Source organism: Elaeis guineensis, chromosome 8 (assembly GCF_000442705.2).
Source record: "Elaeis guineensis isolate ETL-2024a chromosome 8, EG11, whole genome shotgun sequence".
Taxonomy (NCBI): Eukaryota; Viridiplantae; Streptophyta; class Magnoliopsida; order Arecales; family Arecaceae; genus Elaeis; species Elaeis guineensis.
The window spans coordinates 119,797,484-119,814,641 of NC_026000.2; the positions used below are offsets into that span (position 1 = coordinate 119,797,484).

At 35.4% G+C, this 17,158-nt stretch overlaps 1 protein-coding gene across 5 annotated transcripts in view; it reads left to right on the forward strand.

Moving 5' to 3' along the window:
• The window catches only part of LOC105049732 (ADP-ribosylation factor GTPase-activating protein AGD3), a 57,852-nt gene that overhangs the window by 17,466 nt on the left and 23,228 nt on the right, over positions 1-17,158 (forward strand). For 4 of the 5 annotated variants that reach the window (XM_019852395.3, XM_019852396.3, XM_010929474.4 and 1 more), the window contains 15 exons: positions 779-879; positions 1,560-1,630; positions 6,149-6,211; positions 6,314-6,358; positions 7,502-7,567; positions 7,703-7,750; positions 9,132-9,227; positions 9,311-9,352; positions 11,555-11,770; positions 12,018-12,149; positions 12,282-12,503; positions 12,730-12,816; positions 12,899-13,237; positions 15,781-15,923; positions 16,046-16,142. In XM_019852395.3, the coding sequence (XP_019707954.1) occupies positions 779-879; positions 1,560-1,630; positions 6,149-6,211; positions 6,314-6,358; positions 7,502-7,567; positions 7,703-7,750; positions 9,132-9,227; positions 9,311-9,352; positions 11,555-11,770; positions 12,018-12,149; positions 12,282-12,503; positions 12,730-12,816; positions 12,899-13,237; positions 15,781-15,923; positions 16,046-16,142 (1,768 nt within the window). The remainder of the gene's footprint in view (positions 1-778; positions 880-1,559; positions 1,631-6,148; positions 6,212-6,313; positions 6,359-7,501; positions 7,568-7,702; positions 7,751-9,131; positions 9,228-9,310; positions 9,353-11,554; positions 11,771-12,017; positions 12,150-12,281; positions 12,504-12,729; positions 12,817-12,898; positions 13,238-15,780; positions 15,924-16,045; positions 16,143-17,158) is intronic. The other variant, XM_010929473.4, reaches the window with a different exon arrangement.

Here is a 17,158-nt window from a genome sequence, read left to right on the forward strand (position 1 = left end):
ACGTTAACATTTAATGGGATATAGAAATTACCCGGAAGAGAGTTTTGTTTCCAATCCATAAGGGACAAGTTTGGTTTTTTAGCACTTTCTGATGACAGTCATCTGTGATCCCTTGCTATAATGCATGAAGACCATTAACACACTACATGCCTACTTATTTCAATTGTCTGTGTTGCTGGATTAAAGTTGTCTGGAATCTCAGATGGCATAGTTGATTCAAATTTTGCCGATGTACCACTGGTATTTGAATGGAAGTTTGTGGTTTCAGGCCTGTTGCATGTTTTGGAAACTCTTTTTGCACCATCTTTTTTTGCTGCTTATAGCATCACAATTATTTTCTTATGTAAAATTAGTTATCTTAGATCTAATTTGGAGCTTGAGATAAATTTTGTGAATTGCCTTTTCCCCACTTTTATCATATTGTTTAGTCTGAATTGTCTGAAGTCTGAACTATGAAAAAAGGTTATGCATTTGGTGCAGTGAGGCATTGATAATGGGGTTTGTGATGATCTAACTTTTTGTGGTAAAATATTTGATAATGACTTGATTTTCCAATTCCCGGTCATTTTTACTAGCAAACTTTTTAAAGTAATGCAGTAGGCAATTCTAGTCACTGTGATTGTGTATGTGTGCACTGTGCATGTGCATGTTTTTTTTTCTTCACCCTATCACAGTGATGCTTTTGATTGACATATGATTACGTATTGGAATTCTTTTCATGCTTCTGTTCTGCCTCCTAGATCTTTAATATTTAATGGTGTTTTCTCTTGACTTCCAGAGAAGGACTTGGTGAGGCATATGATGGGGATATAGCTTTTGCAAGCTCTCTTGAAACATTTGGGGGAGGGCATAATGACCCCATTAGTGTTGCTTTTGGAGGTTAGTCTTGTGTTGACATTTTTTGTATAATACCAATTATATTTTATTAGATATTCTAGAGTGCAGCTTTTCGGTTTGATCCTTTCCATTGCGGTGTTTGATGATACCTTATCATTTTGGTCCATTGCTATAAGAAAAGCAATGATTGTGCCGATCTCTGTAATAAACGCCTGTTTGAGCAAAATGTGGGTTTGAATATTAAACTATTCATATGGTAGAATTCAATCTGTAGATTGTATACATGTTAAAGATCAACTGATAGGTTCCTTTTGAGTTCTGTTTGTGTTGCATGTTCCACTACCGAATGCATGTCGGTGTTTTTTTCCCACTCTGTCTTTTCTTATGCCTTTTTATCTGCCATTCATTTATGGCTCCAGATAGGTGTTATTGCAATTATCTATATAATTTATGAAAATGAAAGAAAATTTGGTAACTTTGTCATGTTCTGTATTATTATGGTTTGATAACATAACTTCCCATGTCATCATACAACTATTAGTCTTCTTGTTGTGGTATAGCCTCTCTTTTTATTTTTTTGGGTCCCATTCCATGCATCCTGCAAATTTTTGTTCAGTTTTGTAATATTTATTGTCTTCAAATTTTGTTTGCTTCAAACTGATGTTTAGAAAGTATAAGATTACCTGATTTACTTGCTTACCAGTTATCTGTTTCTTATTCAGGACCTGTTATGACCAAATTTACAATTGCCTTGAGAGAAATAGGGACGTATAAAGAAGTCCTACGGTCCCAGGTAAAGTGCCTAAATTATATGCTTCAAGAAAATGGAAATAAATTCACCCTCATTAGTTTCTTCTCGCCTGAGTAACTATCTCTATGATAGTGTTTTAATCTATCATCGTACAGATGTGTCTAAAAGATGGAGCTTTTGTCTCATGTTTTATTTTGCTCCACAATGCCAAATAGTATAACATTTATTGATAATATTAGAGTTTCCAACCAGTTATTGTAGAAATACTATTATGTTAGATAGTTAGAGATTATATGTCATGCCTTCGATCTGAAATCACAAGCTAAAGATCACGGCAATTGTTGCATACTCACAGAAAACTCTTTCTACAAGTTTGCAAGGCATTCCAAACACGATATTAATGCATCATAGTGGAATTAATTTAAATAACTAAAAGTTGAAATTCAATTAATTAACCAATCCAACGGATAATTAAATTTAAAAGTCTTGCATCAAATAAATTTTCAGTAAAAATTTAAAAATGACAATAATAGATGTAAGTCCAATGATATTGATAGTGCTAAATCTCGATTTTAATCTCATTCTCAAGTATAGTATTCCGTATCGATCCGAATCGATCGGCACATCCTGTACTGTACCGGTGGGAAACTGGTACGATTCATGTCGGTTTTTCGGTATATGGTCCGAATTAGACTGTATCAGTCGGTTCGGTATAGTATGGGCCCGAACCATGCGAAACTAGATGGTTCAGTCCGGTTTGGTGCGGTACGCATCTGATTCAGTATGGTTCAGCATGGTTTTTTTAGTGGTGGGTGGAAATTTTTTTGATTTTTTTAATATCGGTGCGGTCGGTACGGTAGGTACGGTATCGTATTGTACTGAGCAGGAATCGATATCGGTTCCTAAAACCTTGGTCTCAAGTGATACCCACGTCCGCAATTAAGTATCTGAATATGAAAATAAAAGGGAGGTAATGAGCTTGATAGTCTAGCAAGTAATAAATATTTCAATTAGATATTTCAGATATTATTATAAGATATGATATTTAAAAATAAATGCTATAAATAAATATAAGAACATATTTCATACTAATTTATGCAAATCAAATTCTTTTAGCTATTCATATACATATATAATTATAAAATTCGATTCGAAACAAATCATATATAACTCAACCGCCTTTGACTATGACCATTTCTATACCTTTTGACGGGGTCAAAATAGAAATGATGAGTTCAATGATAATTAGAGTGCTAACGGATAACCCCTATCGGTAGTATTCACTGAATATTAATACATAACCTCTATTGGCAGGGTCGATCGAATACCAATGCATAACTCCCATCGACAGGGTCCATTGAACATAGTTAAGCTGAGAACTCAAATCTGATGCATACAAAAATATCTTTGCAAGATAACATATATGTCATAATTTTAGTCAATATATGCATATTCCATAACAAATTAATAAATAATAATTTTTCAAAAATCTCAAATTTACAAATCACTCTCCATTCAAATACAATTTCATAAATCACATATAAATCAAAGACTAATTATTTGCTTTCAAAATAAAATTATTTAAATGAAATATCTCGAAAAGATGGTTCATTATTTACCTTTATAAGAACAATCAACAGACAAATTTAATCAATCTTGAGATGGTCCTTCAGAATCTATTATTCAAAATATATTCTTTTATCAAAATTTAATCATGATTGTTTAGGAAAAAAAATCCTAAATTCTGACATCTTCATAACTTTGGCAAAGTGGTAGCACCTGGCATCTCGGTCGGTTCAATAAATATGATTTTATCTGGTCATGATTAGAGTATGATATAGGTAGTTCAACAGAGATCGAGGATGATCAAATCAGTAGTATCCGATGAGAGTCAGATGGAGGTCAATATGTTGTTCGGTAATTAGAGGTCAACTCAAATTCAAAGTGACAGGGCTAGGAACCTTTCATTGGATTTATAAAATAAATAGAGAGAATGTCAAGAGGAGAGAGAAATCAACAAGATAGAACATTGTTGATCAGGTAACACTGTCCAGTATCTTGATCGGTCAATCAAGGTGATTTTATCAAATTATGAACTAGTATACAAATGGTTCGGCAATAAGAGGTCAACTCGAATTCAAAGTGACAGGGCTAGGAAAAGGTTTATAAAATAAGTAGAGAGAATGTCAAGAGGAGAGAGAAATTAACAAGGTAGAACATGGTTGATCAAGCAACAGTCTAGTATCTCGATCGGTCAATCGAGGTGATTTTATCAAATCCTGAACTAGTATATAGGTGGTTCAATAGAAATTATGGATGATCAAATCTAATGGTACCGATTTGGTCTGGGTGGACGTCGATATGTTGCCCGATGGCCATGAGTTAGGATCTCTTCACCGAGGTCAATCAAACTCATCGAGACAATATCCTTGAAGATCGGGAAAATCCTCGATGAGAGAACCAATCTAGAGAGAGAAAATTGTAGAGAGAGAAATTAGAGAAATTTGTAGATAGGGCTAAAATCGGATAGGATATGGATAGATACCGGCATTTTCATATCCATATTTGTCTTGTTTGATGAATACAAATATGGATACGGATATTATTCGGATTATAAAATTCATATCTATATTTATTTTAAATGAATACAGATATAATTCGGATATTGAAAGTATGGATATAATTATGGATATAAGTTGAATAATTAAACTTTATGACTACAGAGTCAGATATTCCTGAATAGATGATAAATTAAGTTAATAGTATGTTTATATGGTTGTATATTTCTCTTAAAAATTAATAAATGCTATATAAAATTATATAGAATTATAGATAGATTTGGATACGGATCAGATAGTTGTCTATCCTTATCTATATTCATTTTTCTTTGACATATATGGATATGGATACGGATATTAATCAGATCCCCAAATTTCTGTCCATATCCATATTGAATTGGATACAAAGGTGGATCCGAATGGATATTATCCATTCCACTTTCACCCCTGCTTGTAGAGAGAATCTAGATAGAAAAAGTGGGGAAGAGAGAGGAAGGAGAGAAGAGGGGAGAGAAATTTCCTCTCTCTCTCTCTCTCCCTCCCCCCTTTTCTATTCTTTTTTTCCTTCTTTTCTTTGTTTTTTTTGTCTTCTTCTTTGGTTTCCCTTGGCAAAACAGGAGAGCTTGCCCCACCCATCTCTAGAACATAAAAAAGAGAAGGATCCTCATGAGTCCAGTGTTGGCGTGGCTGGCAAGGTGCGGCAGTGTAGCCAACCACCCGACAATAGTCGAGCAAGGTGCGGCCGGTGGCGATGGGTGTCCGGTGGAAGAAAGCCCAAGAAAAACAGGGGATCAGGCTGAAATCAAAAGGAAAAACAAAAGGATTTGAGGTTGGATTGTGGTGGTGAATGAAGGCCATCTGTGGCATCCATGGGTGCTGCCAGCGGCCACTACTACTGACGGTAGTTGGGGAAAACAAAGGAATCAACTAAGAAAAATATGATGAAACAGGGAATTTTTCAGCTGGAACTCAAGATTGCAGGACTTAGAAAGGTAGTAAAGAGGATCAAGTAGAGAACCAGTTGGTCCTCGCTTTCAGTCCGGCAATCAGGGACCCTGATTTCTGGCAGCACAAGGAATTGGAGAGTTGGCTTTCCGAGGGGAGAAGAAAAGAATAGCCGATTGATGGTGTTTTCCGGTGGCTACTTCAAGGAAGAGGCCAACCCTTTAAATAGAGGGCCAATTGAGGGTGGTAGAAGCCAAAAACTTGACTCCCGAATGGAATTGGAGTCCTGGTCGGAGAAGGAAAGAGAACTCCTTCAGGGGTTCTGTTTCCTGGTTCAAGGTCTCCAGCACTTCTGCACGTGCTGGCTTTATTTTTTTATTTCCTAGTTGGGCTTTCACTGTGCTTCTGGGCCAATCATATGGACCAGGCCCAGTTTATTTTGGGGCTGGGTATTACATTATATCATATTAAAAATTTGAGATTACACTGGAGAAGGAAAGTTCCTGAAAAGCACAAGTGGAAAATGAGTTCTACCTGAATCTTGTAAGAGCGGGGGCAGATGTACTAAGCAGAAACAAGGTTATAAGACATAATGCTTGCAATAACTGGATAACAATATTTGCCAATTTGAGGTTTAAATTTAATTAGTTTGCACTATGGCGATTTATATTACCTTCTGCTGTCTACACAGGTCAACTTGCTAGTTTATTTTACCTTAAGTAATGTGGAAGGATTTGAAGTAGTTTAGTTTCATGCTGGATATGACTTCAGAACTGATTGGTGAAGTAAGATCTAGAAGGCAATTTATACATAGTTTTGTTACATTTACCAACTAAAATACTGGTTCATCATCCACAAAGATATATGTGAGCTGTTTTGTTTCACCTTCTGGTCAGCCAATTAGTCATCTGGTGCCAACTTGAGCTAATATGATATTTTTCACCTTCACCAAGCCAAATCCTGTTTCTCATGTTTCAGTGATATAATTTCATTATATTTTGTATTATGCTTTATGCTGCTTCTTCTAGTGCTGATTTTCTAGTATTCTTGCATACAGGTCGAGCACATGTTAAACGACAGATTGCTGCAATTTGTAGATATCGATCTACATGATGTCAAGGTATGTTTATTATCTATTGTTTCCTAGAGCTGTGCATTGTTAAGACTGCAAGCAACTTTAACCATACATTATATACTTACAGTCTTACACATCTTGTTTCAGGATGCTCATAAGCGTTTTGACAAGGCTAGCCTTCTCTATGACCAGGTTAGTTTGTAGGATTGCTATTTTATATTTTAATCATATCTTTGACAAATTATTATTTTTCTTGTACGAGATGGTTATGTAGCTTTACTGTAAAAGTGTGAAAAGAATATAAATTGATCTATTATGGTAGTACATCTGTCTAGCCATGGCTGATGGTTTATATTCACTTTGTGATGATATGTTTCTTTAGCCTACAAATTTCCTCATTTTTTTATGTTGAATTAGTCATTGTTGCTTTTAAATGAAGTTGAGATTTGGCCCAGAAAACTTTGGCTGATTGATGGTGGTTTATTTATGATTGTGCTTTAAGTGGAGCTAATGGATGGAAGTATCCAAATATTCATCTTAATAAAATATCTCCAGGAACCAGCACATATAGGTACTTTTGTTTTAATAATTAGATTCTGTACTTAACCTATTAATCTGAACTGGAGATGAACGTCTGGCTGACTTGTGGAAGACATAACTTGGGGCTACCATGTCATCTTTTTTGTTATAATTTAACTATTTTAATAACCACATTAACAGTCATTAAAGATGATAAGATTTGCCTGCCTTAATTTAGAAATGTTAAAGAATTAAATTGATAATTAGACTTTTTAAATAACTTGTAGAAATAGGAGCTTGTTTAAGCCAAATTCAAAATTCCTTCAAGGTTGGATTAAAATGAATAAGGCATGAAGCATAAATCTAACCATATTTATTTAATAAATAAATCGTGGCACTTTATTAAGATTACAGATATCCAGGATTCCTAATTGTTCACAGAAGCCAAATTTTCTTTTAATCAGTTTAAGTTATGCAAACCTTGTGAAATACAAAATATGAACCTGGATCTCTTTCAAGAAAACATCAAGTGGATTAGCCTACAGCAGCGGCTGATTGTAACAACTCTCCATGTAAATACTCTCCTGTTGGAACAGATAAAAAAATATTAATTACATTTTTGATGGATCTATTTGATATTGCTTAGCCCTTATGAGTTACTTTCATCATTAGTGTAATTGATTTTCAAGGAGGTTCAAGAAATAAGCTTTTCACCTATGGAATACCAGTAGATTTTGATGGTTTTATTGATCCTGGAATATTGTTTATATTTTATTGTGAATCTGACATTGACTGTTTTGGGTGTTTGTGTGATAGGCTCGTGAGAAGTATCTATCACTGAAGAAAGGCACAAAAGCAGATATAACTACTGTTCTAGAGGATGTAATTACTCTATACTTTACTATCTTAAAGTGATTTTTTTTCATATAATGAGGGAGTAATTTATCACAAATTCTGCATTTCTTCCTTGTGAGTGTCCTCCTATTAATTAAGGAATTAATTATGGAAATAATCCAGGAACTCCATAGTGCAAGATCATCATTTGAACAAGCCCGTTTTACTCTGGTATTTACGTCACCCAATCTAACTTATTCTCATCTACTTAACGTGTTTGCAAGTCTCTACACACACACACACATGTATGTATTAGAGAGAGAGAGAGAGAGAGAGAGAGAGCTGGACTTGGCTATACTCAAGGAGATCTCCATTCTGGTCAAGAGCAGATTGGACGATGTAGGTGTATATCGATGATCTGAGCTATTGGATGTAATCTATATTTGTAACAGCTTGCACACTAAAAATTATATAATTTGGAGATCGTTAGCTTATGCATCAAGTGATCGAAACAACATATATAAGTTGATGTTATTTGGATTGTCCAATTTTTTGACCACTTGACGTATAAGCTAGGGATCTCTAAATCACATGAATTTTGTTGTGTAAATAGTTTATAGCTAGTAAGTTGATTACATCTAATGGCTTGAATTATCAATGTGGGATCTCCATTGTCTAATATAGACTTAGCCTAATCTAAGTGGAGATCCGCTTGAGTGTAGCCAAATATAACAATATCTATCTATCTATATATGTATATATATGTATATATACATGTACACACACGTATGTATGTATGTATATATACGTATGTATGTATATACATGTAGGTATGTATATACACACATATATATACGTATATATACATACATATATGTATACATATATATATATATATATATATATATATATATATGTATATATGTATATATGTATATATATATATACGTATATATGTATATAGAGACATACGTACATACCTACACACACACATATACATATATATATGTGTACATATACATATATATGTATATATGTACACATATATATACGTATATATGTGTGTGTATGTATATAGGCGCGCACACACACAGATAGATAGATAGATACACACACACACACACACATACACACATACATACATACATACATATATAAATATATACATACATACATACGTACATACATATATATACATACGTACGTACATACATATATATATATATATATACATACATACGTACATACATATATATATACATACATACGTACATATATATATATATATATATATATATATATATATATACATACATACATAGATATAGATACATACATACATAGATATACATACATACATACATACATACATAGATATACATACATACATACATACATATATAGATATACATACATACATACATATATATATAGATACATACATATAGATATATATCTATGGATGTATGTACATACATATACATATATCTACATACATACATACATACATACATCCACACACACACACACACACACACACACACACACACACACACATATATATATATATTATATTTTGTCATGTTAAGATAGATTTCTTATGAATGCCCAGGTTACTGCTCTTTCAAACATCGAGGCAAAGAAGAGATTTGAATTTTTAGAGGCTGTTAGTGGAACAATGGATGCTCATCTTCGTTATTTCAAACAAGTAATTCTTGTGGTTGGATTTATTGGGTTTTGTTGCTCATCTTAGCTATAGTGATTTATAATCTTTTATGGCCATTTATGCAGGGATATGAACTACTGCATCAGATGGAACCATACATCCACCAGGTTCATTTTTGGCACATGCCTTCCAATTCTGTGCTACTTTTGCATTCATATGTTGGGAGAAATTGACTATATTTATAATCATGCAACATTGGCCTGATGCTTGTAATGGCTTATAGCTTTTGACTGAGAAATCTTCCAAAATGCATGTATAGATCCTCACGATAACCATTTCTTGTTGTAAGTTTCCCAAAATTCCATTGCCAGTGTCAGTTATCTCATTCAACTTTTATCTGATATTGATTTATATCTTATGAATTGAGAGCAACATTTCAGAATTATGCTGTATGTATTATGCATGATGAAATTGAATTGCCCACCTTCCATATTCGAACTAAATTTGGTTATGTGATGCATCTGCTGCATTTTGTTTTGATGAAAATCATAACATTTATAATCACTGCCAGAATGGCATACTTAGTAGACGGTTCTAATCACCACATGAATGTGGATATTGGAAAAAATAGCTTTTTACTAGCTTTCTTGCTAAAACTTTGGGAAGGAAGGTTGGACACTTTGATGCTTATATTACCTAGGCTAATCTTTAGATATCTCTGGTTGGTCGTCATATATTCATATATCTTGTCATTATCTAAGAAGATAGAGAGGTTTGTTAAAACCTAGTAGCCTAGTGCAGATCATGAAAGGGTGCTTTAAAAAGGGGAAGAGCACATACTTGTATTGAATCACATTAAATTTCATAGAGTTTCCCATCTAAGACTTATATTTCTATTATATAAACTGGCTATATAATTTTGACTTTTTGAGGTCATATATGCCAAAGCCTTATGAGAATCGTTCAGTGGTCTGGACAACTTCAGTAGAGGATTTGAGCTTCTTCTTATCTGACTTCTGAACTGGACTCGAGACACCCTGTACCATAGTTGTTATGAAAATATCTAGAATTGATGGTTTCTTTTATCATTTTGGTTACATGAATAGTTTATGGATTTTAGAACACCAGAAATCAAATCTGAAATAAGATTTCATAAAGAACATGATAACCCTGAGAGGCAAATAAACAACCAGCACCAGTATGCCACATACTTGTTATTGCTAAGGGAATGGTTAAGCTATTATGATTATTTTGTTGAACGATTTAGAAGGCAAGGTTTTAAATCTTGGTCCTTGATCTGCCATCGGTTAACAGATGGGTCAGGATGGATTGGCATATCAGTAAGTACTGGACACCATTTCTTTTCCATACTTTCTGTCATTTTTTTTTAATGATTGCTTAGAGGAATTTTTAGAGTTTGTTTATCATGTTTAAGAATTAGGGTAGGTTAGTTGAGCTGATGATTAGGCTTGTGGTGTTGGTATAGGCACCAATTTGCTGTTGGGTTTATGGTGCCCTTGATCTGCACTCTCCATCTCCTTTTTCTCTCTTGTAAATTTGTAATGTTATGTCTTATTTTCAAATAATGTGCTGGTACAGAACCCCATCTTGGATCTTTGGCCAGGGCTGGGGCCCACTGTCAAGATTTTTCTTGAAGTTATATATATAGGTGAAACAAACAGGGAAAAGAAAAGAGGCCTATGTCTCTCTTTTGTTTTTTCATGTGTCCTGGCTAGTCCTGGTAACCAACTTAGTCGGTACGGGCCAGCACGAACTGATACCAAGTGGGACTACTGGTTTTATATGTAGCAGGGTCCTGGACCTGTCCCAAGCATGGGATTCTCACAGGTCTAATCCAGGACAGCAAGACTGGACTGCGTCTGTAAACATAAAGGTCCTTGTAAATTTCTGGTATAATTGTTTTGGTGTTACAGTCATCAAATCATAGGTCGTAGCTTTCAAAAGATTTTCAAAACTTCAGATTGCAGGCACAATGCAACGTCAAGGAAAAGCTTACTGTACTTTTGCAAGTTCTGATGAGTAATTAGTAATTATATTCTGTGTGCGCATGTAAGATGAGCAGTCCTGACTGTGATTAACCATATTAAGATTTATCATGCTCTGTCCTTTCGGAACTTCTGTGATTCTTAGCTGCATATGTTAGGTGTCCCCTTTCCTAACCATGTTCATCATCCTTGACTAGACTTTGGGCCAGTTTAAGTTCTCATGTCTAAGCGATGAATTTTGTCTGCTTGGTTTCCTACTTTTTTCAGCCACCCAAGCTAACATTTAACACCAAGATACAAGCAGATTTATTATATAATATAAAATGTGGACTACTAAAATCCTTGTGCACATATTGTCTAAAGGTTCTGGCTTATGCACAACAATCAAGAGAACGGTCTAACTATGAGCAGGCGGCTCTTGTAGAGAGAATGCAAGAATTCAAAAGACAGATTGACCGAGAAAGTCGATGGTCTTCAAATGGGTCACATGATTCTCCTAATGGAGATGGCATACAAGCTATTGGCAGAAGTTCTCATAAAATGATAGAGGCTGTGATGCAGTCAGCTGCAAAGGGAAAGGTGACATATTTTGATTAAATTCCAATTTTAATAGCTCTGAGTACATTATGTTTTGGCTAAAAAATTAAACTGGTTGCTACCTTAACTGCATTTGAATGCCATGATTTTGAAACTTTTGATGCTGCTTATTCATGGGCTAACTAAATAACTTTGAATTCCTCTTGCTTAGGTTGATGTTAGTTCTGTTTGGCTAAATACTTGTATTTTGTAAATTAATGGCATTACCACTATTGATATGATCTTGTAGGTTCAAACTATTCGCCAAGGTTATCTTTCAAAACGTTCCTCAAACTTGAGAGGTGATTGGAAGAGAAGGTTTTTTGTCCTTGATAGTCGAGGAATGCTGTACTACTATCGCAAGCAGTGGAGCAGACCATCTGTAGGTCCTTACTGTATTTAATGAAATTACTGAAAATAATTTCTTTTGTCATTTTCTTGACCTGACATGATTTGCTCTATTTTAACTCTTTATCTTTCATGTCTATTCTTAACATGCATCGTGTAACTTTAGGGAGGTCATTCTAGTCAGAGAAGTCACAACTCATCCGAACAGGGTTCTGGGTTGCTGAGCCGGTGGTTCTCCTCTCACTATCATGGTGGTGTACATGATGAGAAGTCTGTTGCACGCCATACTGTAAATCTGCTCACTTCAACAATAAAAGTTGATGCAGATCAATCAGACTTACGTTTTTGCTTCAGGATTATTTCACCGGCGAAGAACTACACTTTGCAGGTTGAATGCTAAGTCATCATAAACCATAGAATTATAATTCTTTTACTACTTGTTACAACTACATTCTGTTAAACACTGGTTCTGGAAATTCTATTACTTATTAGATTACTTATAATGAATTTATGCTGTAGATTGTGTTTGTCATTGTTAAACATCAAAATTATCTTGAATTTATCAAAATGGAGTCTATATTTCATCTGCTAGCTTATTATGTATGTTGATGCAGGCAGAGAGTGCAATGGACCAGATGGATTGGATTGAAAAAATAACTGGAGTTATTGCTTCTCTACTGAGCTCCCAGTCACCTGAACAGGTTAGTGAAGAGAATGTTTATGTCGCTGCATGACTGCATACCTCATGGCTTCATCTTAATTTCTTGTCGAAATTCATTTCAGCGCCTCCTTGCCAGCCCTACAAGCAGCGGCCATCATCGAGTTGCCAGTGGAAGTAGCTCACTTGGTAGCTCATCTGATTTTGATCACTTAAATGAAGACTCCTCATTGGACAGGAACTTTATGAGTGGGCATTCTGAGCGTCCTGGCAGAAGCTCACAGCAGCATAGGTTTAATGCAAAGCATGAGAAACCAATTGATGTGCTAAGAAAAGTATGTGGAAATGACACTTGCGCTGACTGTGGTGCTTCTGAGCCTGACTGGGCATCCTTAAACCTCGGCGTCCTGGTATGCATTGAGTGTTCTGGGGTTCATCGAAATCTTGGTGTGCACATATCTAAGGTAAGAAAAATATCAGCATCATACATACGTATTTTGAAATTTGTTCTGGAGTGCTCCCACTTGTATTTGTGGAGTCAGAAGTGCATTTGCATTCAGACACACATAATTCAGACACACTTCCTTCTGTGCATGCTTAACCTGTCATCACTGTACAACTAAAAGTTTTGCCAGCTGGCTTAAACTGTTCTTTAAGTTTTTATTCCTGAATATGTTAGGTCTTTTGCTTTTCTTATCCCATATCTTGAAACTCTTGATTCGTGATATGATAATTCATTCACCTTTTGCTCACATCCTTATATAGATTGTCAGAGTACTTGGGCTGTTCCCAAGTGGAGAAGGCTAATGGTAGGATTGACCTTAAAACTAGCAAAGATGCCGATATTTTAAAACTAATTGCCGGTCTAATGGTAGATATGGATGGGTTAGGAAGAGGAAACATCAAGAAGCCAGTGGATTCTGACTTATAGAGGGCCAGTGAAATCCTATTTTGAAGTAGAATTTTATGGCTCATGAAGGTATGAAAACCTAGCAAATGGAGTCTAGGAATGACTTTGCCAAAAGAAAAGAAAGAGATGGGAAACCGAAGAGTTCCAAGAATCTGATTGCCAGATTGTAAATCCAAGATTCTCCAAAAGGACAAAACAGAGGATAAGATTTTTCTTCCCCATCTTTCTTCCTTCCCTTTTAGGAAGGGGGTTGCCATTTTCAGGCAAATAGATACTTTGGATTAAGAGATATTAGTCATTTAAATGGAATTGCAGCCACTTTGGATTTCGTCACTTGAAAACAAATCCAACACATTGCCATTTTCAGGCCAAATGATTTTGCTGAGTAACATACTTTGGATTAAAAACTGTTAATTAAGTATGTAATCCACCAAATTGGAGATATCACTGTGTGGAAAAATGATTAAGTGGAAGATATGTTGTGCTGTTATTTTCCTTTGAAGGTTATGAGAGCTATATGAAACTAAACAAAAATAGAATTGCAAATGGAATTGGATATTCAGATATGGATCAAGATATATGTATCTATATTGATATCTGCTTTTATTTTTGATGGATACAAATACAGCTGTGGATGTTAGCTTAATGCTATCATTTGTGCCCATATTTGGATAGATTCGGATACAGAAACGGATTTGGGTGGATATTATTTGATCCACTTTCACCGCCACACTGCGGTGAAAACAGCAGCTAGAGTGTGGGGGCAACATAGGTACCAGGATATTCATTCCAACTGCAAGCAGGACATCACACTTATGTTGCAGGTATGGGATTCACATGAAGGCAATATAAGAAGCAGCCATGCTAACATTTTCTAACTCCGTTGATTTATTAACTTTGGACTCACATGAACGCAATATAAGAAACAGCCATGCTAACATTTTCTAACTCTGTTGATTTATTAACTTTGGACGTTCTTAGATCAAGTCTACTCTAGTTTTTGTAAGCGTGTGGTTGTGGCATTTTCTGTTTAGAAACTATTGTTATTGTAGTTTCATTGTTACATTTGGCTTGTATGAGATTCACCTCATTTGAGGTGATGCTTTCTGAAAATGCATCATGGATAACGATTTAGATTATGTTCTTTTAGGATATGCATACCACATAAAGAGGCTAATGTAGGGTTCATACCCTTTTGACATGTCAAGTTCTTCCACTTTTGAATTTTCTTCTTTTAATGACCAATTATTTGGAATATTTTGAATTAAGGAAAAGAACAAGATTAAGATTTTGAGATGTAATTGTGGCAGCACTATTCTTTTACTTAAAGAAATGGAAAGGGTATGATTTAAAGTTCACCAAACCGAAACTGGAGGGCGTATCAGCTAGTAACTAGTTCAGAATGGGTCCATACCGTGCCATTCTAGGGCATACTAGAAATAAGAGAGGGGGGGGGGGGGTCCTGAGGGTTTACCATTGATGGCTGAGAGGGAGCAAGTCCAGCGCCATTGAAGTCCTTGAACATTTTATAAGAGGTATAGAAATGCTCTTGAACTGTTGCGAGGACACTCTTGAATGATTTCAACCCTTGAACAGTCGCAGGCAACGGGGGGTCGGTGTGCTCACAAACTGTCAATGGGGAAGGGGGAGGCTCGAACCATCATGAGCCCTTTGGTGGGGGGGGGGGGTGTTAAAACCAACCAGGGGTGGGCAGTTGGGGAGAGGTTTTATCACGGTGAATTGGGGATAGGGGAGGGTTTTTATAACCTAACTGATTGGACCTGGTTGACTTGGTTGACGTTGGTTTGGTTTGGTATGGGTCAATCCGCTTGGTTCAGATTGGTTCGGCAAACCATGTTGCAAAGTATGAATAATGTACTTTTGTTGCTTCTGAAATGGCAAATGTGCCAGTTTGTTCAGGACAGAGAAGTAATGCATTCAAATTCTAGTTTTGTCTAATGCAAAAAGATTACTCCCTAAGGATAACAGAAAAGAAGGTGCTGTTAAATTGTATTTTTCTGGTGGCCTGTTGTTTAATTAGCTTTGCCGTTCATCTTATTGCCAGTCTTGTTTTTCTTTTACGGTGGAGGGTTGCAGGTAAGATCTTTAACTCTTGATGTCAAAGTATGGGAACCTTCTGTTATCAATCTGTTTCAAGCTTTGGGCAATACATTTGCCAACTCCATCTGGGAAGAATTATTGCCATCAACAAGTAACGGAAAATGTGAAGACATTTCTAGGTAATATTACACTGACTGGATAATAATTTTGTAATATAGGTAGGCTCACATTTCCTTCTATAGTTGGAGATTGACTGAGAGAAAGTTAACAGAAATTTCTTGCATATATTCTTGTGATGCAGTTTCAGTAAGTTAGACAAGAAACAACATCAGACATGTATCAGCAAGCCCAAGCACTCAGACCCTATTTCAGTAAAAGAGAAGTTCATTCAAGCAAAGGTATTGCAAAGATGATTATTTATTTGTCATCATTCATCCAACTAAGATGTTTCTCCTTTTTAAGTGAATAGTTGATCTGTTCTTTTGGTCTATCTTCAAAGTTCAAACTGATCATTAGAAAAATCATTTTTCTAATGGAACTAGTCTTTACAAAAATGAGCAGTTGGGTGATAATGCTTTTTTATTTGCATGTAGCGAGTTTTGCAGTCATGGAGGGTTTTACTATAGATAGGAAGATCCTTAAGCTCTTGAGACAAGTTGAGAAAAGTTAGCCTGAAAAAGAATGTTACTAATACCTGGAAACAAAACCTAAATTGTGTTATGTGGAAACAGGATTACACAGCCTTGATCGCAATCATTAAAAATTCTCTATACAGGAAAGGCTTAATATTCAGATTACGACCGACCAAGTTTCAAGAACATTTCATTATTGGCTTTCAACCTAGTTAGGCCTTCTGTAAACTGATGCAGAATTCTTGGACTGGGTAAATTTGGATAGAGGGAGTCCTGTTTTGCTTGGATGTGCGGTTGGCAGGTAGAGTAACATAATTAAAAGTTAAATATTAATCCAGACAAGTTGACAAGAAAAATATCATCTGGTTGATGTAGTGTAGAGCAACATTGTTTGCATTAGACTATTATTAAAAGGCTTGACCTAACAATTATTATTTGGTTAGTTGACCACCTATGCAGTCACTGAAATAATCTTCATGAATTTGTGCTGGCATATAACAATTTTGTATGAGCTAAGCTGCTGCATCACTATCTCATTGTCTTGTCATGCATCAGCAAGAGGTTGAAGTGTTAAAAGAGAGTTTTGTGGATAGCATTTATTTACCAACTCTCGGTAACAAGTTAGTGAAATTACTGCAATGACTTTACCTGAAATTTTGATTCCATGGCACCAGGGCCCAATATCTTTATATCATGAGCAAACCAACAAACTGTTGTCACTCTTAATTGATGGTTTCAATTAGTGTTGTCCCTTCTTGGCCCTCATACACTTTGTGGATGTT